Source organism: Onychomys torridus, chromosome 9, assembly GCF_903995425.1.
Source record: "Onychomys torridus chromosome 9, mOncTor1.1, whole genome shotgun sequence".
Lineage (NCBI taxonomy): Eukaryota > Metazoa > Chordata > Mammalia > Rodentia > Cricetidae > Onychomys > Onychomys torridus.
This window is the reverse complement of record NC_050451.1, coordinates 91,625,145-91,653,024: the sequence shown is the minus strand read 5'-3', so window position 1 is coordinate 91,653,024 and position 27,880 is coordinate 91,625,145. Positions and strand designations below refer to the sequence as shown.

At 38.4% G+C, this 27,880-nt stretch overlaps 1 protein-coding gene across 1 annotated transcript in view; it reads left to right on the top strand.

Annotated features, from left to right (window-relative positions):
* The window catches only part of Ednrb (endothelin receptor type B), a 28,945-nt gene extending 11,581 nt beyond the window's left edge, over positions 1-17,364 (top strand). The window contains exons 2-7 of the mRNA XM_036199447.1: positions 8,663-8,775; positions 8,907-9,111; positions 10,371-10,520; positions 11,343-11,476; positions 12,228-12,336; positions 14,807-17,364. Of these exons, the coding sequence (XP_036055340.1) occupies positions 8,663-8,775; positions 8,907-9,111; positions 10,371-10,520; positions 11,343-11,476; positions 12,228-12,336; positions 14,807-14,941 (846 nt within the window). The 3' untranslated portion in view covers positions 14,942-17,364. The remainder of the gene's footprint in view (positions 1-8,662; positions 8,776-8,906; positions 9,112-10,370; positions 10,521-11,342; positions 11,477-12,227; positions 12,337-14,806) is intronic.
* The last annotated feature ends 10,516 nt before the right edge of the window (positions 17,365-27,880 follow it).

The following is a 27,880-nucleotide window of genomic DNA, read 5'->3' as shown; positions in this document are numbered from 1 at the left end:
GTATTTAAAGTTAACCATCACATTAGATGATTAGGACACAGTCTTATGCTGCAGATAGTTATTTTGCACACAGCTACAGGATTCAAAACAGTTTTATTTAATCTAAACATGTTCTTTCTGTAAGGCCAGCTTTTGTAAACACTTTGAGGCAGATATCTCCTCGGATACAAGCAGACTCTAGAGGTATGCAGTTTGGTGCAGATGTGTATCTATTACATAAGTTGTTAACTAGAGCCAGACAGGGTGAAGATGAAGAAGAACAAATCATCCTACAGTTTCAAGACTCAGACAGGGAAGCACATGTTATTTCAACCTGTGGCAGGGATTGAGGAGCAGCTCAGCTGGAAGAGTCCAGTGTAGGTTCTTTCAACAGGGTGCACTCCAAAGACTGGATGGCCCTGGTGAAAGAACCTATACTGGACTATCCTGGAATCCTTGACCAAGCATTTGCTGGCTCCAACACTTGTCACCACCTTGCTCCTTGGTTTTAGGAGACCTCAAATCTCTGCCATGTTAGCCATTCAGAGAAATGTTTGAATGTTCTAGTAACACAGCCGCTGGCCTCCTCCAGATCAAGTGAATCCAGAGAGATGGCAAGGTCATTGTATGTCTTTTATCAACTTTTCAGAAACATACATGCATTTCTGTTTGCCATATTTTATACATTAAAAATAATGTGTTAAGTCTAACCTCAACCAAGAGAAGGTAAATAAGCTTGATATTTGGAAAGGAGATATACCATATACTGTGTAGGTATGTATAAAATTATCATATCAAGTGAATAAATGTCTAAGTGCCTCAGATTTCCCTTCTGCAAAATTGGAACAGCAGGCACAGTGTTCCTCAGAACTCCTTTGAAGAGTCAATCATAGAAGAAACATGAAGTATATCATAAAGTACCAGGCACCTTGCAGACAACATGCAAACATTAATTTTGCTTCATTTTCTTGATTCATCTGTGGCCAATGAGAATGATTAAGCAGAATATTATGGCCTGAATTATTTATAAGCGATAGGGTCTACTAGTCCATTCCAGCCATTGGAGATCTTTTTATTCAAGGACAAGCAGCAATTCTTTTAGAACTAAGTTCACAACTGGGTCAGAACTAAGGTGCCCAGAGTTTCCCATCTACATAGCTTCACTTTTCTCAAGGTAAGTTTTATGAATACCTCAACTCTGAGCATCTCATGCCAAAAACTCATCAGGAGTTCCTACTACATGGCTCATATATTGAGAACGGTCTTAGAGAGATGGCCCAGTACCTAGTTTTTTGAAACTAGTGAAAGAGACCAGATATCCCAGGATATCCCAATAGACAAGTTCTTTCTATTCTCCAGACATGTCCTCAAGCCCAGGGTTCCTTCAAAACCCCTACAAACAAGTACCCAACTGGAATGCACTGGATACCTCAATAGATTATTTAAATTGGGCTCTGGGCTACAGGATTTAGATTTATACAGGCTTTACAGATTAGGTCAAATAGGAAATCTATAACCACTGTGTTTTGAACATTTGGTCAATATTTTATTTGTTGTATTTGCCATTAACCAAGATAAATATCTAGAGTGGTTGGTTACCACTATACCAATGGTGCCCTATTGCACACATTGGCACATCTTGCTTGGCAGTTTGGTTTATAATCCATGGAGTTCACTGTTAGATAAGACTAGTGTTCCATTTCTCCCCCAGCAACCCACAACACCTTCCAGCACTTTGAAAGCTACTCTGCAGGGAAAAGGGTTCCAGCTCAATTATTCTATATTTTACAGCCACGGTAATATGTGTCTTCCAATGAACTGACTGTTAAAGGTTTAAAATAGAGGGACTGTGGACCCTGAAGATAGCAAGTACTGAGTCCTCTATAGGCCAAAGAGGAAGGGCGCAGTTACTTTTCTTACCAAGGTAATCCTGGAAGACAGGGCCATGGGGTTTTGCCTTACACAAAATGTAGCTAAACTTGTACTAAGAAAGGGAAATACAATGCTACTTTTTATTATAGACAAGATCCAGGGTATGTCTATTCATGGGGTCTACAGCAGAACTAAAGTTTCACCATGGAGAAATTGAAAAAGGGGGTTCTAGAACTAGAGAGTTGAGTCGACAGTTAAGAGCACATTCTGCCCTTTCAGGGACTGGGGTTCTATTCCAGTACCCACAGCTAACAATCACCTCTGATTCTACTTCAAAAGTATCGTCTGACCTACACATGAACCATTGCGTACACACATACATTCAAGCACACACACACACACACACACACACACACACACACACATACACATAAAATAAACAACTAAGTCTTTTAAAAAGTGTTGACTGATTATACATGGCCTCTTGAGTAGTTATCTTCACTTGGTATGTTATTTTGGATAGCCATTTTATTCTATCAGATACTCCAGTAAAGTTAGGAACCATGGAATTAGTTATTGGTAAAACTAAGAAGCTGGTATGGTCATGAACCAAGAGGGATTTTGGATGACATATCTCTCAGTAAAATATCCTGCCTAAGCCAGGTTTTAGAAGATCCTGATCAAAGAGCTACCAATGCAAATGAATTCAAGATTGTGAAGGAAATAATAGAAATAGAAATCATATTGAATAGTTCCAAGGAGAATAAAAAACAAACAAGAATATAAAGATAGATATCTGGAGACAAACATCTGTTAGTAACTGTGGTGGTTGCAAAGAAAATCGTCTCCAAAGGGAGTGACACTATTAGGAGGTATGGCATTGTTGGAGGAAATGTGTCACTATGGGTGTGGGCTTTGAGGTCTTTTTCTCAAACTTAACTCAATGTGACAGTCAGTCAACTTCCTGCTGCCTTCTGATCAAGATATAGCCAGCACCATGTCTGCCTGCATGCTGCCATGCTCTGCATCATGATGATAATGGACTGAACCTCAGAAACTGTAAGCCACAACCCCAATTAAATATTTGCTTTGTGAAAGTTGCTGTGGTCATGGTGTCTCTTCACAGCAATAAAAAAGAAGATACCCTAACTAAGACAGTAATAAACAACCTGAAATCAAAGATAGTCTTAGGTTATTGTCTGTTGAAGAAATTCTTTTGAAGAGAAATTTTAAGTGTCTGCGATCAGATTGCTTGTCCATTTCTTGTTGGTTGCTCAGTCAAATTGTGATAGAGTGAACCTGATTGGGGTGTGGTATATTTAAGGTTTAATCACTGCATACTTAAAATCCAAGTGGGCAGTGAGCAGAACATCCTAGCTTCTGCCCTGTTTTAAGGCTCCAAGGTCATTGTTCTTTTTAGGACTTGAGGGCTTAGTCTGAAACCTCAAAATGATAAGGAGACATGTCTATAAGAACAACTGGTTGCAAGCAGACTCATGAATAGAATATAGGACTTCATTGAAGAGTTTTAAACAGGGCCTAAAATGATTGCCCTGTAGTTTAAAACACTTCTCTTATAGAGGACCTGAGTTTAGTTTCTAACACCTGCAGTGGCTCATAGACACCTATAACTCCAGCTCAAGAAACTCCAATGCCCTTCAATATGGAGACAGGCATACACATACATGTACACGCATATACACACACACACACACACACACACACACACACATACACACTAATAACAACAACAACAACAATTTAAATAGCTAATTACTGAGCTTTTCCTTCCCTAGTATCAGGTCTCTCTCTGGTGGAGAATCTGGAGTAATCTCTCCTATGTTCATTAATCTGGTCGGAGCTGGATCCTGTCCCGAAGTGCTACTCTTACCTGATGCTAAATAGTATACACACCTTATGCCATGTCAAGTTAGCTTCTTGGTGGATTCTTGAAATCATTCTTTTTAAAGTATGGTTCATTTCACTATCTTTCTGGTAGATTGTGTTCTTGAAGTATGTCATTTCCTGGTGACATTAGGACTTTGAATACTTCCTGAGTTATTTAATCACAAATCAATCTCTTTATCATCCACATAGAAACCACAAAGTAAAACTTGTGGAATTACAGGATGGTATAGTGGGCACTAGAGACCAGGAAAGAGAAGTGGAGGGCAGGAAGAATTAAGCTACTAGAGTGATGATGGGTGGAAAAGGATCCTGAGCAGAAGGGTCTAGATACAGTCAATGAACAACATAGAGAGAGAGAGACAGAGAGAGACAGAGAGAGACAGACAGATAGATAGACAGACAGACAGACAGACAGACAGATGATAGATAGATAGATAGATAGATAGATATGTATGTATGTATACTTTCTACAATTAGTATACAACAAGACTGTAGATTAAAAAATAAAATGGAAGGAGGAAGGAAAGGAAATTCTTTCTAATTCTGTTTTGTTGATAAAGCTTTTACCTTATTTTTCAACTCTTGTGGCTTCTTCAGTTTAGCTCAGTCTTCCATCCCTCCCAGGTCTTCTTCCTTGCTGTAAGGGTCCTGATTATTATCCAAGGAAGGGTTGTTTTTATTCATTCTCTTGGTTCTTGTCACAATCCTTTCCATTTTCCATACAACATTCTGAGTGAGTGCTACTACATTTTCTGATGTTCTTCAAATCCTCCACTAGACCTCCACTGTTATAAGCATTAAGAGCAACTTCCATTATATGTGAGATGCAAGTTCTTACAGTAGCATTTACTTTTTGTCACTTTCTTTTTATCTGAGGAGCAGCTGGGCTGATGGAAATCATATTTATCTTTTCTATTTCTGGAACAACAAGATTGGAATCTCTGTACTACTGGTATGCCCAATAGCTGCACCTCCAAAGTTCTGAGAGTCCTTCCTAATAATTTATTTAATCTCCTTTATTTGAAGATGCTTTAATTTTTCCCCTCTTGAAGTCCTATCAATGTGCATTTGCATAATTTCAAAGGCACAGCATATTATCACTATTTACGTCTTACTTGGACTCTGTCCTAGGGAGCTACAGCTGTCTGTGGTCTAACAGGAGTGATTTTGGATCTGATATATGTATGAGGTATCTGTTCTTCTCTCTTACTTTCTCAGAAACCACTGGGGTTATTTAGCTAACATAATGTTCACAAAAGCCTGAATATCAGCCCAAAGGAGTGATAGTTAGGGTAGAGCAATTGCCAGCACTATTTGGAAAACTTGTGGTGACAGAACACTGATGAATTTAGAACATAAGTTATTTCTCCTTCTTCTTCCTGTTTTGTGTGGGAAGGATAGTCTAGGGTTGTTGCCTGCTGAAGCAAAGCGGTGCATTTGCACCTAACAGGTTCATTCTGATAAAGTAACATGAAGGCATCTACGTAATGCACTTCTTCCCATTTTTCTTTTACCTTGTACAACAATTCTATTAGCTAGAGGGCATGATCATGACTGAGTGTCTTGCTTCTCAGCCATTTTCCTCCAGAACATGAAGTATACTGAAAGCAAACAATGTTACAAAGAAAGATCATTTTCTTTCTTTTCAAAGGCTTCTAAGTGAAAGCAGTCCAACCCATAGATGAAAGCTGTAATTTAGGACTAAACTGGAGTTGCTTAAGACATGGAGACAGACAAAACACACCACACAAAACAATGATTCCTGCAGAAGAAGAACGAAAGAATAATCCCAGTAGTTCCTCATAGTTGCTCAAAGCAAGAGTCCTTAGGTCAAACTGCCTTGAAGGTACCTGTGTTTGCAACCTAAGAAACCAAGGACAAATGGAAAGAGAGAATTCTGTAAGTGCTGAGGTGGCTCACACAACTGGTTCAAATCAAAAGGACATTGAAGCTTAGAAGTCTCACTACTCAAAAGGGTTTTGTGCCAAAGGTACATTTTCTCCCAAAGAAGAAAATACTGAGAAATCTGCAGAACAAACAGCATTCCTTTCTGAAGCTTCAGGTATTCCTATGGTGTCTGACTTGGTGTGAATGCCCCAACCAACTCACCCTGATCACAAAACTCCTGGCTGGCTCACCCTATTTTTATACAAAACCTAAATACAAGTCAGGTACCTAATATACAGTACAAACTAAAAATGTAGAGAAATAGAAGCTTGGGGAAAGTTCAAGCAAGAAAATAACAACTGAGAAGGGTAGGGACAAGACCTCAAATCCCCCTCAATCCGTGGTTGTGGAGAATATAAAATGAAAGATCATAGGAATAAAACTGGTGGCCTTGCAAGTTTTAATGAAATCAAAATTTCCAGAATTCTCAAAGCCAGTGGACATCTGGTATACCTTTTAGTAATGTACGATTCTGAAAACTAAGCTTGTAAACTATCCTGTGACATGCTTAGCTTATTTCTTGGTACATATATAACAAAAATGGTTATTAATTTCAATATGAGGCACCTCATTGTCTAGCCCACCACCACTTTGTACAAATCCTTCTTTTCTTGACCACATCTCAGCAGCAAGTTGCCTTTTAAAAATAACATTATAACATTTTCCTATTCAGACAGAGCCTTGCAAGTGGATACCACTGAGCAAGCATTGGAAATCTTACACCTTCAACTCCTGTTCATTTGGCTAGTCACCCACTTCCTACTTTGAAGGCTTCCTGCTATCCTTCCAGTTCTGACCATAGGACCTTTGTGCTTGCTCCTTTCTCTTCCTAGTATGCTCTGGGATGGTTTGTGCCTTCCTTCAGTCAACTGCACACTTAAGCTCTCTCTTCAGAGAGATGTCACTGAGAAGCTTATTGATAAAACACCTCATGCCAGGTGGTGGCACACGCCTTTAATCCCAGCACTCAGGAGGCAGAGGCAGGCAGATCTTTGTGAGTTCAAGGCCAGCCTGGTCTACAGAGCGAGATCCAGGAAAGGCACAAAGCTACACAGAGAAACCCTGTCTTGGAAACAACAAAACAAAACAAAAAAACAAAAACCACCTCACAGCCCATCAACTTCTTTCAAGAATTGGCTACTTCTGTTGGACATCTTGTCAAGTTCTGATGTATTTTTCTCTCCCTCATTATATGTAAGCTCTGTAAGTACCAGGAGTTTGCCTTGTACTTAGAATAATCTTTGTAGTGAAATCTCAATAAACATTGCTTAGATGAATTAACTAATCAGGAGTTGATTGACTAATACATAAACTATAATACTATAATACATGTTGCAGAATCTATTTAATTAATAGACATAATATAATACTATCTTTTAAAATGTGAATTAACTGAAACTTTTTATGCATTATACAATTTTATATAAAAATTGACATTTCTGACTTCTTTAGAAAAATTAAGAAATTTTTGTATTTGAGGTTCCTTAACAAATAGCTCATGATGCTTATTAGACAGAGATTATCCCAGACCTCATTACTCCTTATGACCTTCCTGACACCCATGACTGGCTTGTACTGGCTACCCCCTTACTGCTTTCTTAATGTGCCTGGCCCTGTAAGTTTCCAAACCCTTACATTAAAGACACATATGGAAATTCTCCCAACCTTTGTTCCATATATCAGTGTAACTTTTCATATCCAGTTTAGAAATTAAATCGGTTTTGTGTTCATTCTTCCAATCTCAGACATAATGAGACACACACTGTAGCCTGTGGTGCTATGCTGATCACAGAACAATCAGCCAAGCTTGACAAACTCACCAAGTCTCCATTACTAGTAAAAGGGAGGATATATCCAACTGTGTTTCAGAATACTTGTCACTTTTGTAAAGTTATTTAAAAAAAAAAAAAAAGAGTATTCAAAACCCATAGATTAAAAATGTTTTCCTTTATTTTCAAAATATCGTGAATATGAGATCCAGATGTCTACCTCAAGTGATTCGTTTACCAGTGGGGGCACCCAGTGTCTCATGAGGAAAACGGCTACATTTAATAGTAGATGTTGAAGCCAGACAAAAAAAATACAATGTGTAAATATGGAAAGAGAAAAAAAAAACCACATCCTTTTGCTCACCACCTATGTATTTTAGCAGCATGAGTATTTGCCAAGCACCTGCTGTATGTCAGGCACCATTCAAAGCAATTGAGGAACTCTTACTCAGTCTCACACTCCAGAGAGTCAGACAGAAAAACTAAACAAGCAATAAAATAACTTTTATTTGCAGTAAGAGTGAGTGAGAACTATAATAAAAAAGGAATGAGAAGAGAGGCCTGGCCAGTGACTGGAGTAGAAATTTGGTCTAGGGAGGTCCTGTGATGAGAAGTGATCTGAGCAAGACCTGAAGGAGGTGAAAGAAGATATCTCTATCTGTAGTGAGAAGACTGTGGGATAAAGAATGGCATAGACCAAATACCCTGTAGCAGGCACGCAGTTGGTGTGTTCAGGGAGCAGTGTGGCTACTCTGGCTGAGTTAGTTAAGTAAACTGACTATTGATAAGAACAAGACCATAAGTCCTCATGATGCTCTCTACAGAGTACTATCCCATGGGGGCAGTCCAAGCTTCTCCATACAAGATTATTAATCTTTTGGTTTAATAAACTTACATTTTAGCATGGTCATGACCTGAGGTTTGAGGCTTTACTAAATATGCAGGTTCTATTTTTCTAAAGGGGCATTAAGCAACTGGAGCCACTGGCCTTGCAGATGAGACCCTAACAAAGCCACCATCTACACACAATGAACTCACAAACTGGCTACACATGTGTTATTCCAAATGTAGTCTCCAGTTGTACATACAGACACAGGTGCTGTTATTCATTTGCACTAAGAGATCATCAGTTCAGAGGCAGCTTTGAGAAAGCCTCTCTAACAGAACTTCCTGTCTTCTCTACACAGCTGCTTGCAGAAGACTGGCCATTTGGTGCTGAGATGTGTAAGCTGGTGCCCTTCATACAGAAGGCTTCTGTGGGAATCACTGTGCTGAGTCTATGCGCTCTAAGTATTGACAGGTAAGAGTCTATTCTAAGGCCAAGAAGGTCCTAAATATCATATAAGTGCTATGTTACTTAAGGGGTCAGCTGTGCAATTCAATAAAACCAAGCTCTGCCTGCTTGAAAAATATCTCTGTTTACATCTTCAGATATCGAGCTGTTGCTTCTTGGAGTCGAATTAAAGGAATTGGGGTTCCAAAATGGACAGCAGTAGAAATTGTTTTAATTTGGGTTGTCTCTGTGGTTCTGGCAGTCCCCGAAGCCATAGGTTTTGATATGATTACGACAGACTACAAAGGAAAGTCTCTGAGGGTCTGCCTGCTTCATCCGGTTCAGAAAACAGCCTTCATGCAGGTGCGTTTACTTTGCTTTTTCCTTCTGCACTTTCCTTATAAATATTTAACTATTTTCCCTAGTTCCCCACCTTGGTAAGCTATTGATTTATGACTACCTTTGGCATAAATTAAGAGTCTGGATCCCAAGACTGTGAGGTTAACCATTACTAATGACCCAACCTACAAGAATCAGGATAATTACTTCTCCAAGATACCCTAGATAGCAGGGATCCAGATAAATCAGGTTCCTACAAGAATGACTATGGCTTCATAGCTTTTGTATCTAAAGTCCCATGAAGATAGATTACTATTGTTTAACCTACAGAAGACAACCCAACATTGTCAGAGAAGCAGATGACTTAAACTATGTTTAAATAGAAGATACCTGATAGTATGGATTTGGAATGGCAGCCTGTCTCTTTATCTCTTCATGTAAGATATATATATATAAAATTTTGGCCATCTATTAAAAAACTCTTGATCAGAAAATAGGGAAAGAATGGGGATATTAGGCTCTAAAAGATAGATCCTAAGTATAAGAGTTATTTCCAACAAAATTGGTTAATACAAGGGGGATTGGTCTAATTATCACCAAAGACTATTTTCTATTTTACATGGACAAAGATTATATAAACTTTATGAACTATGCATTCAATAATAAATTTTAAAAAAACCCAAAGACGACGCCAATGTGAAATAGAGAATGAGGTTGTTGTTTACCAATGGGAAACATAAAATCCTTCCTAAGGTGGGTATATCTGGACTGATAGTGTTTTTGAAAAGGTAACAGCAGAAAAGAACACAGGAAAGGTAAAACTCACAAGCGTTTTCTAATTTGACATTACATGTATATACTACAAACCTGAATAGCTAATACAGATCTCTTCATGCCTGTTTCTCACACTAAACACACTTAGTAGAGAAGGGAAACTTTACCTAAACACTGTGATTTATTTACATACTTAAGACTAATAATACCTAATATTTGAAATACTTGGTTATTCAATGTTTTATCTTCACATAAGAATTTTGCTCAGTTGCATAAATCTACTATACTGTCTCAAAGAATTGAAAGTATGTCCTGTAATGTTCATTTCATTTAATGCTGGCCTTTAGTTATGTTTTTAGTAGATATGACCCAAGAAATTCTATGAAATATATGAAAGGTCTGTTACAAAATCATTGTGCTTTTATAACATATTTTGCTTTTAGTTGGCATTTGATACATAAGGTTTTTTTAAGAAGGTGTTAATCATAAAAATTCTCTCTTCTTCATAGTTCTACAAGACAGCCAAGGACTGGTGGCTGTTCAGTTTCTACTTCTGTTTGCCACTAGCTGTTACTGCTATCTTTTACACCTTGATGACCTGTGAAATGCTGAGGAAGAAGAGTGGCATGCAAATTGCCTTAAATGATCACTTAAAGCAGGTAAGAGGAAGCAAGGGTCTGGTGGGTCCATAATTACAGTCACAAAGATGAAATTCATGATGATGTGGATGATGACTAACATTCAACATTAGAACATAGTTTCACTTTCTTCCTTCATTCTGCTATTTTTGTAACAAAGGGCATTTTATATTACTTAATTCAGATACCGTGTATATCATCTAAAAGGATCTGGAGAGAACTATTACCTTGCGTTGTTTTGTTGTAAGATAGAAGCTCAGGCAGCCCAGGCTAGGCTTGAATTCAAGGATGACCTGGAACTTCAGATCCCTCTGTGTCTGCCTCCCAAATGGGGTTACAGACCTGCACCAGTTTGACCACACACACACACACACACACACACACACACACACACACACACTTTCACATATACACATTCACACACATACATAGTATGTATGTATAATACATAATTTTTAGACTTATTTTATTTTGGATCAATGTTTGCCTACATGCATGTGCACCACATGCCTGGTGCCCGTATAGCTCAGAAGGGGGCATCAAATCCTCTGGAACTGGAGTGATGGATGGTGGTGAGCCACTCTGTGAGTTCTGGGAATTTTACCTATATCCTTTGAAAAGCAGCAAGTGCTCTAAGCTGCTGAGCCATCTGTCCATCCTCCCAAAACCTTAATTTCTAAAGATGAATCTCTAGCGGTTTTAATTCTAATTCACACTATCTAGTTGAAAGCTCATTGCCCTGGGTCTTTGGTTTTGTAAATACTGTTAAATATCCTGTCTGAGGAGAAAGTCTGCTGTGAATGCCAAGGGGTAGCTTCACACAGGTTTGTGGTCCTATTTCAGAGACGAGAAGTGGCCAAGACGGTGTTCTGCCTGGTCCTCGTTTTCGCCCTCTGTTGGCTTCCGCTCCACCTCAGCAGGATTCTGAAGCTCACGCTTTATGACCAGAGCGATCCTCACAGATGTGAACTTTTGAGGTAGGAAAGGAAGACTACTGTGGACCTGGGGCACGTGTGACATGAAAGGGGAAGTGGTGACTATTGGGAGAAAGGAGACCAGCAAGCAGAAGACCCAGGGAAGGGGAGGGTGCTGAGCGAGAGCGGTGAATAAGAGCAGCATGTGACAACATGTGAGAACACCCTAGGATGAAACTCATCTGAATGCTAACCTAAATTTTAAAAAGTAGGAAAATAGAAATAATTATGTAATTGCCATTCAGATGTTTCTCCATCAGTCCTCCTAACAGGCAGGAAGAATGCTATTTTCTTATCCTTAGAGGCCAATTAAGACTCACAGTTTTACCTTCACTCCTGTTTTAGATGGATAAATAAAGAAATGTAAGAAAAGCTTGGAAATACATAGGCACAGAGTTGTCAAAATGATGGGTGAATGGCAAGAGGAAACATACCAGAGCTGAGTCTTCGCTATACATATAAACCCTTTCTGTTCTGAAAGTCTCATCGGTTCCAAATGAAAGCTTCATTTTAAGAAGAGAGCTGGACATGGAAGATAAAGATAGGAGAGGGCTGTGTAGATGACAAGGACCCACTATGAGAAGAAAGGCAGGCAGAGTGGTGAAGACAAATACCTCCACTAGCAAATTAGTGGTTAAACTCAAATCGTTGGATGTGGGTGATTTTGGTTTTCTTCATGAAAACATAAAGGCATGAATAAAATATATACTTGAAGAAACATAATTTTTACAGACACATTTTGGGCTTCTTGCAGCTTTTTGCTGGTTTTGGACTACATTGGCATCAACATGGCTTCTTTGAATTCCTGCATTAATCCAATTGCTCTGTATTTGGTGAGCAAAAGATTCAAAAACTGCTTTAAGGTAAGAGAATACTCTAAAAATAAAACATTTCTTGTGATCTGGCATCAAATATAGGCCTTCAAAACCACTAATATTTCTACCAAGAGAGAGCTGGAAAAATTCTAATTTTCCCTGCCTTGCAGCATATATGATGTTTTTAAATAACACTTTTGTATACAAAGCACTATAGTATTTATTTGCTTGTAAATCTTTGTCAGAATCACGAATTAGTGAGTAGCCACTCACTAATACTATTGGAATTGCTCAGATTAACAAAATTACATGCACTGGTAATCAGTGTTATGTAGTCAAATAAGAATGGAACATAATTAAATGCACTGTTCCTCTGATTTTGGTAGATTTTTTTTTTATTGTCCAGCTACAATGTCTGTTATAAATAAGTTAATTGTCTTTTCTTATGTGCTATGGGAATAAAGTCAAGGGCTAGGAGATGCTTCAGCAGATAAAAGTATTTGCTCTTCAGGAATGTCTAAGTTCAAGTGCCCAAAACCGACGTAAAATGTCAGGCATGCTGTGCTGGGCACAGTGGCATACATCTTTAATGCCAGCACTTGGGAGGCAAAGGCAGGCAGATCTCTATGATTTCAAGGTCAGTCTCATTTACATAATAAGATCCTATCTCAAAACACTGAGAGAGAGAGACACAGAGAGAGACAGAGAGAGAGATCAGACGAAGCTGCTCATATGCCTATAGTTGTGGCATGGAGATGAGAGAGGCCAGAGGATTGCTGGGGCTTGATAGACACTGGCCTAGCTCCAGGTTCAGTAGGGGACCATGTCATGAGGGAATATGGTAGAGGGGGGCAGATTAGAACACTCAATGGCCTCCTTTGGCACATACATGACAGACACACACACATGCACACACACACACACACACACACACACACACACACACACACACGTGAATAGCAAGTATAAAAAGTTAAAATCATTTCTACTTCATCTTTTATACCTTCTATGTATAATGGCAATATGTCGCTCCATGCAAAATATAATTACACCTTACTCAGATGTTGGCACTACTGCATTCATCCATCATTCATTATTTCACTACTACAACACCAAGTAAAACATGCTTCCTCTCACATGAGAATGAGCTATTGTCATGGTATCTCATTATTTGAAAACCAAAATTCATTTCATTGTAAACACTAAAAAAGCTAAATAAGTCTTTGTCCATTCATGACTCTGACATTAGGGGTAGAAGGGAACTTTTATCAAAATCAAGGCCCTTCTGTACAGAACAGAAAACCTACTATTTCCTTAGACTCGTAGTCTATCATAAAATAAACAGAGTGAACAAAGTTTTAAAAGATTTAAAACTCTAGTGAAAAGTGGAAAAACAAAATCGAGATGTTTGCCTCCTTTGTATATTTATTGCATAATAATATTGAAAGGACCTGTGAGAATAGCATATATGTTAAAATAGCAAGGCAATATTCAACTTGCTTACATGTGGAGAGGTCAAGTGAGGAAAAGCAGGTAATGGAGCATGTGCACACGTTACATAGACATAGAAACTCAAGCAGGTGCGCAGTTGTAATATTTCTGTTCTCAGAGGGAAATGCTTGGCTTTTACAGTTGCCACAGTTTTTTGGTTTTTTTTTTTTAAGTACATAAGAAAAAGGATGAAAAATTAAGAGTGGCTTTGGGGGCTAAAGAGATCATTCAGTGGGAAAGATCAATTGCTATGCAGGCTTGAAGATCTGAGTTCAAATCTACCATGGAAAAAGCCAGGCTTGACTGCCTATGCCTGTAACAACAGCTTTACAGAATGGAGACAGATCCTAGAGACAACCTGAACAGTCGGCTGGGCAGAGACCATGAGCTTTGGATTCAATGAGAGGTCATCTCTGAAGGGAATAGGGGAGAGAACACTAGAGAAAACAACAGACATCTTCCTCTGGCTTCTTATATATGCATTTGTATGTACACATACACACACACACACACACACACACACACACACACACACACACAAACAAAAATTGAGTGGATGTTTCTTGGGTAATGTTGATCACATAAGTTTTTTTCTTTCCTTTTTCATACTTTTTAATTGCAAAAAATCAGCACATGCCACCAATGCAGTCATCTTTTCTGTTTTTAAAATTGTATTTATTATTACTGTGTGGGTGCAGTGTGTGTATGAACATAGGTGTGTGCACACTATGGTACACAAAGTTCTGCAGTGTGTGTGTGTGTGTGTGTGTGTGTGTGTGTGTGTGTGTGTGTGTGTATTCTCTTTCCACCATTCATTCTGACACTCAAACTCAGGTCTTTGGGCTTTTTTACCCAGAGAATCATCTTGCTGACCTTAATTACATCACTTTCGAGGGGGGAAATGAGTGATGTGGAAAGGCGGGGCCAAGAACCGTGTCCTTGCAGGAAGAGTCAGAGCCGGGAGAGCGGGAAGAGTGGTGGCCTCAGGACTGAGTAAACACATAACCAGTTGTTCTGTTTTGTACAGTCCTGCTTGTGCTGCTGGTGCCAAACATTTGAGGAAAAACAGTCCTTGGAAGAAAAGCAGTCCTGCTTGAAGTTCAAAGCTAATGATCACGGATATGACAACTTCCGTTCCAGCAATAAATACAGCTCCTCTTGAAGGAAAGAATATTTGCTTAATCTCATCGTCCTCGTTTTGGACAGATATCATTGGGACAAAATGAAACCTTGGCCAACTCCAATGGAAAGCAGTGTTTGCAGAAAGGCATGCACAGATAGATGTAAGAGAGGTTATTTTCAACAGTTGTGACTTTTAACACCTGATATTCATGAGCTGTTTACAAGCTAAGAAAGCAATGAAAATGGATGAAGCCTCCGTGGGAAAGCACTTAGGTTTTTAGTCAGCACTTCAGCACAGCTCTTAAAAGCTCCCAGTATAGTCATATGCCACTTACATTTAAAAACGAGTTAACTCAGAACTTCTGTGACGGAGTTCATCAACCAATCATATGAATCTGAGTCAGGGAATGTGTGACATTGGAAAAGAAAGTTTAAAATGAAGTCCCAAGTACTCAATTTGAAACTTAAAATAAATCCATTAATAAACTTTTTTATGCATAATGTCATGCTATTTAAATTGCAACTGTATGTGAAATGTGAAAGCAATGTGGTTGGTGTACTCTTTGGGTCATTACAAACACCAAGATGATCAGAAGCGGGTTTAAGGAAGAGAGATGGGGTAGTGTTTGGAAATCATTATGCTCTTTACATTCAAATAAGAGTAAATGTCACAGTGAAAAAAAATGGGGATGTGTGAACTGCTCTCACTGAGACTTCTGAACTTCCCATTCACACACACTAAAGAAAAATGCAGAACAGAATACTACCTATGATTTTTCATAGTTCTTTCAAATATCCTTCCATTTGATTTCCATTTGATTAGTTTCATCATCTGTAAATACTTAGTTATAAGCACTACATGTAGATGATTTAACAAAGGGCAGGTCCCAGAATTCATAGCTTTATGAGGAAGAGATGCCAGTAACCAGGTAATAGACAGAATGTGAATTGCCCGGTGCAGTGTCCACATGGCAAAGAAGCAAGGTGCATCCTTTCAGCCGTGCTACTATGGTTAAAATGGTCACAGCACAATGTGATAATTAAAAGACCATCTTTTAGAGTCATAGAAATTAGTCACTGTAACCAGCTATGTTGGAGCTATATTGCTATTTTTTTTATGTTATTTCTGGAAATAGTCAGTAGAAAGGTGATCTGGACATGGTGCTTTTTCTAAAACTTAGAGGCCAAACTGCTTTGGGAGAGTATAAAACACTCCACACTGTGTGCATTCTTAATCTGCTTCCACAACATGCCCTAGGTTCACTCCGGATGAGCAGTGTGTGAAGAATGCCCAAGAGAAAACCAAGAGAGAGGAAATGAGGTGGGGTAGGAGGAAGCCTGTGGGGGAAGAGTCCCATTCTTAGCCCTGCGTTCGTCACTGCCACGTCATATCAGAGCGAAAGGTCCTGGCTTGGCTCCAGCAAAGCACAGTGCAGCGTTCTCAGAGTGACTGGGGAACAAGTCAAGCCCAAGAGCTTTAACTTTGTCTTAAAATATAACAGAATTTCCTTTTTTTTTTTTTCCTTTTAGTAACCCAGGCCACATGTTGAAAATGAGCTAAGAATGCAGTTTTCTGCCAAAATCCACTGTGACAATACAATAAACCTAAATACGACAATGAGGTAAAAAGAAAGGACAGTAATGAGCTGGCATGCCACAAGGACTCCACTTAGAAGTCACCCAGAGTTCTGGTTTATGGGTTCTATCTCATCATTTTTTTTACAAATACTTTTCATCATAAAAGACACCCCAGATTTTCAATTGTAAATTAGTTATGGGTCTCCAGCACTTTGCCAGTAAGAACGAACGTGTTTTTAATTCTCATTACGTTTTAGATCGATTTTATTGCTGTGTACTAAGTTCTTGTGTCTTAATGTCCTTCTAGTTTAACCCAAATGCTTTTCCCACTAAATGTCAGACTCGTGAGCAAAAATCATCTTGCCAAATTATGAAATGGCATAAGAAAACTATTCATACAGTATTTGCAATACAATTGCATTTGGTGGCCTTTTTTATTCAAAATTTTATCATACAGATAAAGGATAATAAGAAACAAACATAATCTCTGCATAATTAAAAATCAAGGTAAGAAAACATGCTACCATCTAACTTTAAAGCATATTTTCTAATATTCAAGCTACCTAATCTAGCAACGCATAAAAATAGTGTTCATAGGGATGTTTTAGGTCAAAAGATTGATAAGTGATTTTAACCTATTTTCTCCTCAATTACCAGTTCTAGCGTTGGTCTGTGTTCAAACGTTTCTTATATCAACAATGTACAACAGGCCCAGGAACACTGTTCTCACCGAAACTTGTGCTTGTTGTATCTAACATACAGTGGCAGTATAGCCATGTAAAATAATTGGGTTTTGTTTTGCTATGGTCACTTAGAATGGCAGCTGGTGCGATTGCTGACTTTGTATTGTGTGAACAAACCAATAAATATTCAATTCATTTCCAAGAGCAGCTCATCTTTTACTATGTGGACATTCATCAATTCATACTTCTTAAATGGTTAAAAGAATAAGGATGCTGTAAATAGGCATTATTTATGTTAAATATATAGTTATCAAGGAATGAAAGCTAAATCAAAATGCCATGATTCTGACTTTTGCTATGTTTCATTATATATATATATATATATTCATTATATATATATATATATATATAATGAAACATATATATACATATATAGCCATCCTTCGCAACTGATTATCTTCTTGACAATCACTGGGATCTCTACCTTTCTTTGCCTAGCTTCTTTTGGAGGCTTCCCATCTTTAAGTCTGATTGTGCTACATTAGGATGACATGAGACATGGGGATTACTCAATGCATTTCACAAGTAGCCTTTTAGTGTTGACTATGTGCATGGTAGAATAAAATTATTATAGGCTATGCACCTCTCATCAGAAAATCTGAAGTCTGAAATACTCCAAAACCACAAACTTTTTGAAAGTGAAAAATTCCACATTTGATCTCCTGCTACATAATACAGTTAACATCCAAATAAAACTAAAAATGTCAAATAAAATGACCTAAATACAAAACAGGTAATTTTAAGTCCAAAGGACCAGATCCTAGCATCCCAAACTGCTGTGTGTAGCTGGTGAGTGCTACACAGCCCTCTAAAGACAGGTGGCTTACTTTTTTTTAAAGACTGAGCTATATATAGAATTGTAGGTATGGTCACAGCAGGGACAACAGAAGGAAGGATTTGTTCTTTTCCTGGAATTGAGGGTTGAGGAAAACTTTACTCCATCAATAGTGAGATTTCCAGCCCTCACCAATTTTAATAGTAACTAGGAGCCATGTACATCATTGAGCAGGAGGATGAAGTCTCTACTTGAAGAAAAGAACTACTCTGCAGATGGAGGATCTTCAGATACAAACATGGAGAGTAAGAAGGGTTCTCAATGAAGGGTTATGTGCCTTCTCCGTTCTGTGCACTGACATAGAATTTTTAAGCTGACTCTTGGTGCCACATTTTAAAGTATGAATGAATATCAGAAGTCTATAGGTGTTTGGGGAACCTTTGTAGTGAAAGACATAACTGATCACTAATGGGAAAATAAAATGTGAGGAGGCCAAGGAAGCAAATGGAAAACAAACAAACAAACAAAAACAAAAGACAAAAAACAAAACAAAAAAAAACAACTGTCAACACAATTAGACTTAATTTTCCCAGAGTAATAATACTAAGAAAGCAAAATCAAGGTGTTTAATGACCAAAAGCACACTTGGGGATTCAGATACTGCTCTTGAAAGCTGAAAACATGCTTGAAGAGATGAAAGACAAAAGTAAAGAGCTCCAGCACCCGGAACTGACGACAAACAGGATGTGAAGAGACTCTACCCAGCTGTCCTCATTAAGTTGGACTCGGGAAGGGAAACCAAGGAAGAAGGCCAGGAAAGAGGTGAATCCAATGCCGGAAACTCAACAACTGATGTCAGCAAGGTGAAGTGGCAAATACCTCAACTGTCTAAGGAGCGGGCAGTCCAATAGAAGCAGAAGAGTGGACAGAGGACAGCTTCAAGAGAGAAAAGAATTAAAAACAGAAAGACTGCCTGGTATGTTTAATGACAGCCACAGGCATTTATAATTGTGTGACATCATCTGGCGATAAATGAATAATGGTTCCAAGAAAACACTGATATTAGATGGTTGTGAAGAGTTGGAGAGAGTTAAGCAGTTAAGAGCAGTAGTTGTTCTTGCAGAGACCCGGGTTTAGTTCCCAGCACCCACACTGTGACTCACCACCATCTTATATCTCCAGTTCCAAGGGATCCAATGTCATCTTTTGGTCTCCACAGGAAACAGGCATGAATGTGGTGCAGAGACATAATACAGGCAAAGCACCCATACGTATAAAAAATTAAAATAAAAAATAACAATAAAGATTGGTTTTAAAAAGGCAACAACTTCTTGTCTAGATTTAAAAAAACAAAAAAAAACGAAAACAAAAACAAAACAAAACCAAAAAAAAAAAAAAAAAAAAAAAAAAAAAAAAAAAAAAAAAAAAAAAAAAAAAAAAACCCAGACATTCATAGCTTCAATGGCTTGGATAAAAGCAAATTTATCTTAATGTGCTGCAGTAAAGCAATCACGTATCCACTTTTAGAGGCACTTGGGAGTTAATATAGGAAAGAAATACTTATCCTAGAACCAGACATTTCCACTTACAGAGAGTTTCTCATGGGATCATGATGCAAACACCAGAATGTTCACAGGGAGCACTGTTTTAGTCTCCAGATGAAAACAACTCAAACTCCAATAGCAATGTTTTCAATTACTAGACCATATAATATGTCAATAAAATGGGAAATAGATGCTCTCCATAGGTTGATCAAGCTTGTCATGATTAAAATTTTGATCGAGCAAATTGTCATGAGTGCTGCCCTGTGCATGTAAGATGTTTATCAGACTACTCAGCCTCTCTCCACTAAACATCCTCTCTAGTTGTGAGAGCCAATGCATTCCCAAATATCATCAAATATCTCTTGGGGGTGGGTGACCAATCCTGCTGTAAACTTCCGTGCAACAGTATCATTCTGATGACATAAAGTTCAGAACCTGGCACAGTGAAGCTCTGTGTACAGAAACACATATGTCATCAATAAAAGTCAAAGGAAATTATAAAACAAACAAGATCAGTCACCATTCTTGGAAGACAGGTGACAACTGAGACTTGAAAAAAAAAAATGTAAGGATCTTCCGTCCTTGGATCTGTAGAGGTTACTTACAAATTTATATTGTTGTTTTGCTTATAACATATCATACAACATGTTTCTGCAATAAACTTCTAATTATTTCCCTTAAATAAAAAGACATATGCCCTCTTCTATATAATGTATAATTTAAAAAGTACAGAAAACAGAATGTCTTTAGTTACAATTAATTGAAAAATTAGGACACAGCATTCAGTGCTGTCCCGGCATGTTTAGCAATGTGAAGAGGGAAGGATGGAAAAGCTAGGGCAGAGAAGGAAAAAGTTACTAGTGGTCTAAGCCACCCCAGAATGCTGTGTATCTTCTTCCTACTCACAAATGGCTAAAACTAAGCAGCATAAAAATGGAGTGGTAAGGAGATGCGGACTCAGCCCTTCTACCTTATGTGCAAACATGACAAGCTGACCTCATACTTAAAGATGACTTGCTTTAAGATCTGCACATAATCATGCCATTTAAGTTGTGACAATTGAAAGGTGAGTAATAAAATAAAATTTTCTAACCGTCTATGCCCCCTTATCCCACCCCAGCACATGCACACATACAAAAACACACTTACACACACAGGTGGACACTCACACAGAAACACTGCACCTCCAGCTTCATAAGACATGTTTTCAACTCACCACTAGACCAGGAAACCTTTTTCTAACAGGGTGCAGCATGTTTTCAGAAATAAATCCATATCCTGGAAACTCTGTAAAGTCCCTAACAAACAGGTTGCAAGTGCCTTCTTTTTCATATTCACTTGAGCTAAGATCATTCATCTCTAGGCAATCTAGGAAATTTTAGAATTATAGCTGTATAAGAATATGCTTTCCTCACTGGGGGATATCCCAGAACTAAGGAGGCAGAGGCAGGCAGATCTCTGTGAGTTCGAGGCCAGCCTGGGCTACAGCCAGAGGTAGTTCTGGGACAGCTAGGGCTATTACACAGAGAAGCCCTATCTCAAAAAATAGAATATGTTTTCATCTAAATGACCTCACGCTAACCTGGATTTACTTTATTTGAAAGTGTTTATTTATTTATATTTACTGTTTTTTGTTTTATATTATTTTCATACAAAATCTCACTATGTAGCCTTGTAGCACCAGGTTGGCCTTGAACTTGCAGTGATCCTCCTGTTCAGCCTGAGTACTCGGATTACAGTTGCCAGTTACCACACTTTGGTTAACATATAAAAATGAGCCCCATGGTGATATTGTCATACATATTTATCATTACACATCCCTCCTAGTACCCTGACTGTCTCCAACTATTAATGAAAACCCCTTTCTCTGTCTCCTGTCATTTAGTGTCTCCTGTCACAGGCCATGACATGCATACAGCAGATGACAACTAATTGCCAAGAGATCGACCCACCAGATGACTAGCTGTCTGATGGGGACATCAACTGTGGAAACTGATTGCTTTTGTCTGTAATTTTTCTCATGTGCTGCCACAATTCCTCCCTAAAAAGAACAACTATGGGGTTCTTTCCACAACCCACTGGTGATGTGCTTTCTGCTTTTTTGTGCATTTATTCTGAGGATGGTCAGAAAGATGATTTCTTCAATAAGCTGTATAATTTTGATGGATAGAAATATACTAGGGTATACTTCATAACTACATCTGTTATCCCACAAGGACTGTAAGACACTTAGAAGCCTGTTTTATTTCTTTAGCTCAAGCTAACAAGACAAGCTACATAAATTCAGCTGACTGAAGACCTCAAAACTAATTCAGAACAGACTAGTTGTCCCTACAAATGAAATGCTCAAGGACAGATTCTCGGGTGTCTGTTTATAGAACCAAGGTCAGGCATGAAGCAACTTTAGTAGAGATAATTCTCTCCGCAATTGGCTCTCTGCACGTACTCCTAAGTCTCAGTATTACGAGACACAGCTCAAGGTTCAGCCAACTAACTGTTGATTGCTTAGGTCCTCAATTTCAGTGTCACTCTCTATAGGGGAACCACTCAGAGCTAGGTGCTTACATCACAGACTACATGTCAGGGAACTTGGCTGATAGCTGAAAGTTACTTGCCTTGGTTACTGACCATGCCCAGTCAGAGCAACATTTCTAGACTGAGAGAGGCTTTGTGATTTCTCATGGCTCTTACTGTTTACTCAAATAATGCTTTGTGACCCTGAATATGCAACTCATTTATTGTTCAGAGTTTGTTCTTGGAAAGAAGAGTGTGTGGATGAGTGAATGAATGATGTAAAAGAAGAATGAGTGTGTGAGTAGTGAATGAATGAATGAAGGAGTAAGTGAGTGAAGTTGAGAGTGAGTGAGTAAGTAGTGAGTGAATGAGTGAGTGATGTAAAAGAAGAGTGAGCATATGAGCAATGAGAGTGAATGGAGTGAGTGAATGAAGTAGAGAATGAATGAGTGAAGAGTGAGTGAGTGAATGAGTAGTGAATGATGTAAAAGAAGAGTGAGTATGTGAATGAAGGGAGAAATGAGTGAATGAAATAGATAGTGAATGAACAATGTAAAAGAGAAATGCAAGTTATGGATAAAGAAATGCAACAGGGTAGAGAGAAGATAGATGTGTAGAAGAGAAATATAGGAGAGAAGAGATGTAGATGAGATGTACAGCTGTGCAGAAGAAGTGTGCGGAAAATGTAGCTGTGAAGAGAGAAAAGAGTGAAAGAAAAATGTATGTTGTATGGAAATAGAGAAGGAGAGCTGTGTAGGGAGAGCTGCTGCGTAGAAAGAGGTGTAAAGGGGAAAGATGATGTGTAGCTGTGTAGGAGAGCTGTGTGGAAAGACGTGGAGCTATGGAGAGAGAGGTGTAACAATGTGAAAACAGATGTGTAACTGCATGGAGATAGAGATTTTTCAGAAAAGTACTTTTTCGGAATGAAATGAAAAGGGAAGTTGCCATCAGAAAGCATGTATTTCTTTCTTATTTTCCCAGTTAGAAAAGGTCTCGCCCTCACCACATTTGTGGGTGCTGCATGGAGACTGGCTTTCCAGGCAGTGATAATTTCCCTCTTCTGTTTTCATCACAGCCCTGAAAACATACATACAAGTATTTTCATAAAAGGTTGCATGCATATATAAAATACTAGTAAGTAATTCTGTTCTGTATTCACCCAAGAGAAATGAATGCATACAGTCACAAAAGATCTGTACACAAATCTTGATGGCAATGTGGATTCAAGTTCCTAGTGTTGGGGGGGCCACCATTCCAGTAGAAATTCTATAAGGTTGACAGATTAGAACTTCTGTGGCCACACAGATCCAGAGACAAAATATCTTGGACTATCATCAGTCATTATTGCATCCCCTCCCTTCATTTTGACAAGACAGAGTCCTGGCTAGCCTGGGAGCCTGGAAATCAACATGTAAATTGACCTCAAACTCACAAAGATGCGTTTGCCTCTGCCTCCCGAGTGCTGGATTAAAGACATTAATCCTAGTAATAACAAGTACTTCGCCACCGCTGTGTTTGGCCTAACATCCTGAGACTAGCAGGTCGTCGTATGAGACATACAAACACAGCCTTAGTTTCCACCAACCCAAAGACTGAGAATGTCACCAGATAACATCTGGGCCTGCAGCAGAGACTTCTTTCCTTTACTAAAACGTGTCTACTTGATGTTCCTACCAATTACTATGAAAATACTTTCATTTATGACATTCTTTATTCTATTTACTATAAAAAACATCATAAAACTGTCGCCATGTTGGAACCTGGTATTTGGGGTAACCCTAACCTTTGTTCTCAGGTCATAGTCACTTACACTTGGCTCCAGAAAAACAAACAAACAAATAAACAAACAAACGGTCTTTTCTTCCCTTTGAGCTGAGAGCTGTGTTGTTTTGTTTCTTAGTTAATGTCAGTTTGGCTCACAATATCCTGAACCTGGAAACAACCTAAAAATCCACAACCTGGTAAAGAAGCAAAGAGTGGAATATCCATGTTGTGGAATTCTGTCATTAACAGAAGGGAACAAAGACTTGATAAATGTCATGCTGTGAATGGGTCTCAAAAAATTATGCACAGTAAAGCAAGACACAAAATTCAGACACAAAGACTACTTACATAGTCACTTTATGAAGTGCCTTAAGTAAGCATGAACAAGAAAGAAGACTACTGATAATCTAAGACTAGAGTCTGGAAAAGGCTACTGATGCCAAGCAGCTTCCTGGTGATGAGGCTTTTCCAAGAACAGGTTGGAGCAATAGTTGAAAATTTGTCAAATTACTAAAAATTATTAAGCTTACATTGAAATCAGATAAATTTTGTTAAATAAACTGTATGGAAATATAGTTGCTTTCTTAAAAACAAGGCATAGACATTTATAAGATGCCAGTAAATCCTGCACAAAGAGATATGACTTACAGAAACTCCAGAGTAGTAGTGTTCCAGAGCAGAGTCTACTAAAACTTAAGGTAACTTAGGCTGGACAAAGTAAATGTTATCCTACCAGAAGATTCTTTGGAACACAGCCCACAATAACATTAACCCTTCACACTGCCCTTAGTGTTCCATGTGCTGACCAGTTAGGATTTGTTTTATTGTGGCAGCACACTAACACTAACTTTTCCATCATAAATATTCTTTTTTATTGAAAATAGATTTTTTTTCATAAATTTATTCTGATAAGGATTTCCCCTCTCCCTGCTCCTCCCAGATTCTCTCCTCCTTTGAGATTCACACCCTTTCTGTTTCTCCTTGGAGAACAAACAGGTAACTCAGGAATAATAATGAAATAAAATCAAGTAAAAACACAGAAACTGAAACAGGACAAAACAAATAGAAGAAAAAAAGCCAAAGAGGAAAAAAAAATACAAGGAACACATATAGACACAGAGACACATATTCATACACACAGAAATTCCACAAAAACACAAAACTGGAAAATATAACATGTACACAAGGGACCTGTAAGATTAAAAAAATGTCCTTCATCAAAGAACTTCCAAAGATGCCATTGAGTTTGTTTTGTGTTGGCCATCTATTGTTGGACCTGGTGCCTTCCTTTAAGAGTGGTTTGTTTCCTCAATGACACTCCCCTGGAGAAATTAATTTTCCCTTGACAAGTGGCTATCACTAGGAGATGGCTTCTGGATTATGGATGGGTCATGTGTCTACTTCTCCTTTGAGCCCTAGGACCCTATTTGTTGCAGACCTGTGCAAGCCCTGTACATGCTACCATAGTCTCTGTGGGTTCATATGGACATAGAAGGCCTTGTTTCCTTGGTGTCCTCTGGCTCTAACATTTTTTTCTGCCTCCTCTTCAGTAGGGTTATCTGAGCCCTGAGAGGAGGGATTTGATGGAGACATCCTTTTTAGAGATGAGTGTTTCAAGGTCTCTAACTCTCTGTGTATTGTCTGGCTGTGGTTCTCTGTATTTGTTCTCATCTGCTGCAGAAAGAAGCTTCTCTAATGAAGGCTGAGCAAGGCACTGATCTATGAGTATATCTGAATGTCATAACAAGTCATTGTATTGCTTTTATTTTTTAAAGAACAGTAACATCTAATTTTACCCTAATTCTCTGGGCTATCTAATCTCAGGTTCTTGGTCACACAAGCAGTATTGAATATAGGTTCCATACCAAGGAGTAGGCATTAAGTTGAACAGATATTAATTGGTTACTCCCACAAATTTTGTGCCACCATTACCTGTTCCAGGATATTTGATCACACTGTGAAACTTCAAGACTGCTAATAAAATTGACTGGTTCAGGGGTGGAGCCAGCAACTAGTTGACAGGAATTAGACATAGAGAGGATGTAGGGGCCAGGAATATGGATAGAGAGACACACAGGAAGGAGTAGGGAGGGACTTAGAGAGTCATGGTCTTTTTGTTTTGGGACAAGTAGAAAGATGCTTCTCTTGCTGGTTCTCCAATCAAAAAGAAAGGTCAACTTGTTGCATCTCAGCTTCTCTGATCTAGCAAGTTTTCACCCCAACATCTGACTCCCAAGTCTTTATCAGTGAATAGAACAATGGAGACTTAGTTAAAGTCGACATTTAGTGGCCATGACCAAGCATCTGCCAGCAGCACCAAACACCCCACCAGGCCATGGGCTGACCAGTGGGAGGCTGACTGTGGGGCTGCAGGGCACAGATGGGAGTTAAAATACTGGTAGATTCAGGTACAGCTGCTAAGCTGTAAGAAAAATATTTGTCCTTCCAATGTGGGTCCCAACCACATGGAAAAGCCACTGAGCCCCACCTCAGTCAGCTGCCGCTCTTGCAAGGCTTGGCTCCAGCCAACAAATGCTGCTTGCAGGGACAATAAAGGATGGACTAGCACTCAGGAATTGCAGAAGGGACCATGGTCTTACTGCTGATGCCACTGTTGCAGACAAACTGAGAAGTCAGCAGATATGGTGAAACACATGGTTAATTCTTAGAGAGTTAAGTGATATTTTTTAAAAGTAAAATAAAAAATTTTTCCCACATTAAATGGTAGTTAGGAGTCTGTATAGTGCTATAATGAATGGCTTAAAAATGGGAAAAAAATCAATGAAGGGATAACCAACTTGACATAATGACAGTTATAATTGCTATCAGTTTGGTAATTCACATTTTATCCTTAAAAAGTTGGTTTGATAACTGTGCCAAATTTGAGAATTTGATTGACAAAATACAAGCTTTAGAAAGACTTTCTATTGATAAAATACATGCCTTAGAAAGACCTACTAATGAAAATAAGAAAAATACTCAGACACAAACAGAGGAATTTAGACAAGAACCTATCACACCACTGCATGATAAAACTGAAAAGGGGTGGTTCAAGGTTATTAGAAAACCAACCTTATTAGTTTAGTTTATCCCGTTACTATATAAGAATAGCTAGCAGACAATAGGCACCTCTGAGGTTATAGAGAAGTTAAATTGAATCCTACAGAAATATTAGGTTTGAGGAGATTTAAGAAACCATTCATTTCATATGGTATACATTCACCCTATGTAAAGCAGATGTTAAATTCATGGGCAACTCAAAATAGAATTATCCACCAATACTGGAAAGATTTAGCTATGGCAATATTGGAAGCTAGTCCTCAGTTACAATGGAGAACATGGTGGAAAGTGGAAGATAGGGCCACAGAACATTGAAATAGGGATAGAGGTATTGATATTCCCCAAGAACAGTTTCTCAGTGAAGGTCAATATGATGAATTCCAAAGACAGTTTGAATTTAATGATCACACCTTAGCCCTATGTTGTTTAGCAGCTTTGAAAGCTTGGAAAAAGTTGAAGAATCAAGAAAGAGGTTTGAGTCATTTGCTAAAATTATACAAGGCCCAAAAGAAGCCTTAACTGATTTTTTGCAAAGATTGATTTTAGCTGCAAATAAAATAGTATCAGATCCAGAAGTCAGATGAATATTAATTGAATATGTAGCTTTTGAAAAAGCTGATTCAGGATGCAAAAGAGTGACGAGGCCTTTAAAGGCAAGATCAACACCAACAGATGAAAGGATTAGAAATACAGCTGATATGGAATCTCATGTTTGTCATGCCTCTTTGAAAGGAAAAGTAATTTCTAGAAATTTTATGAAAAAACAAAATGTCAAATGTTTCAATTGTGGTAAACAAGGTCATTAGAAAAGGGACTGAAGGCAAGACATTCCAAAAAACAAAGTTTTTTCAAGAGATAATCCAAACAGAAGTCCCCATCCTTCTAGAGTGTGCAGAAGGTGTGGCAAAGGTTGGCATTGGACTGATGAATACAGATCAACAATGGACAGGAAAGACAACACTTTACCATCAGGAAATGCCTTAGCAGGTCTCTCACAGGCC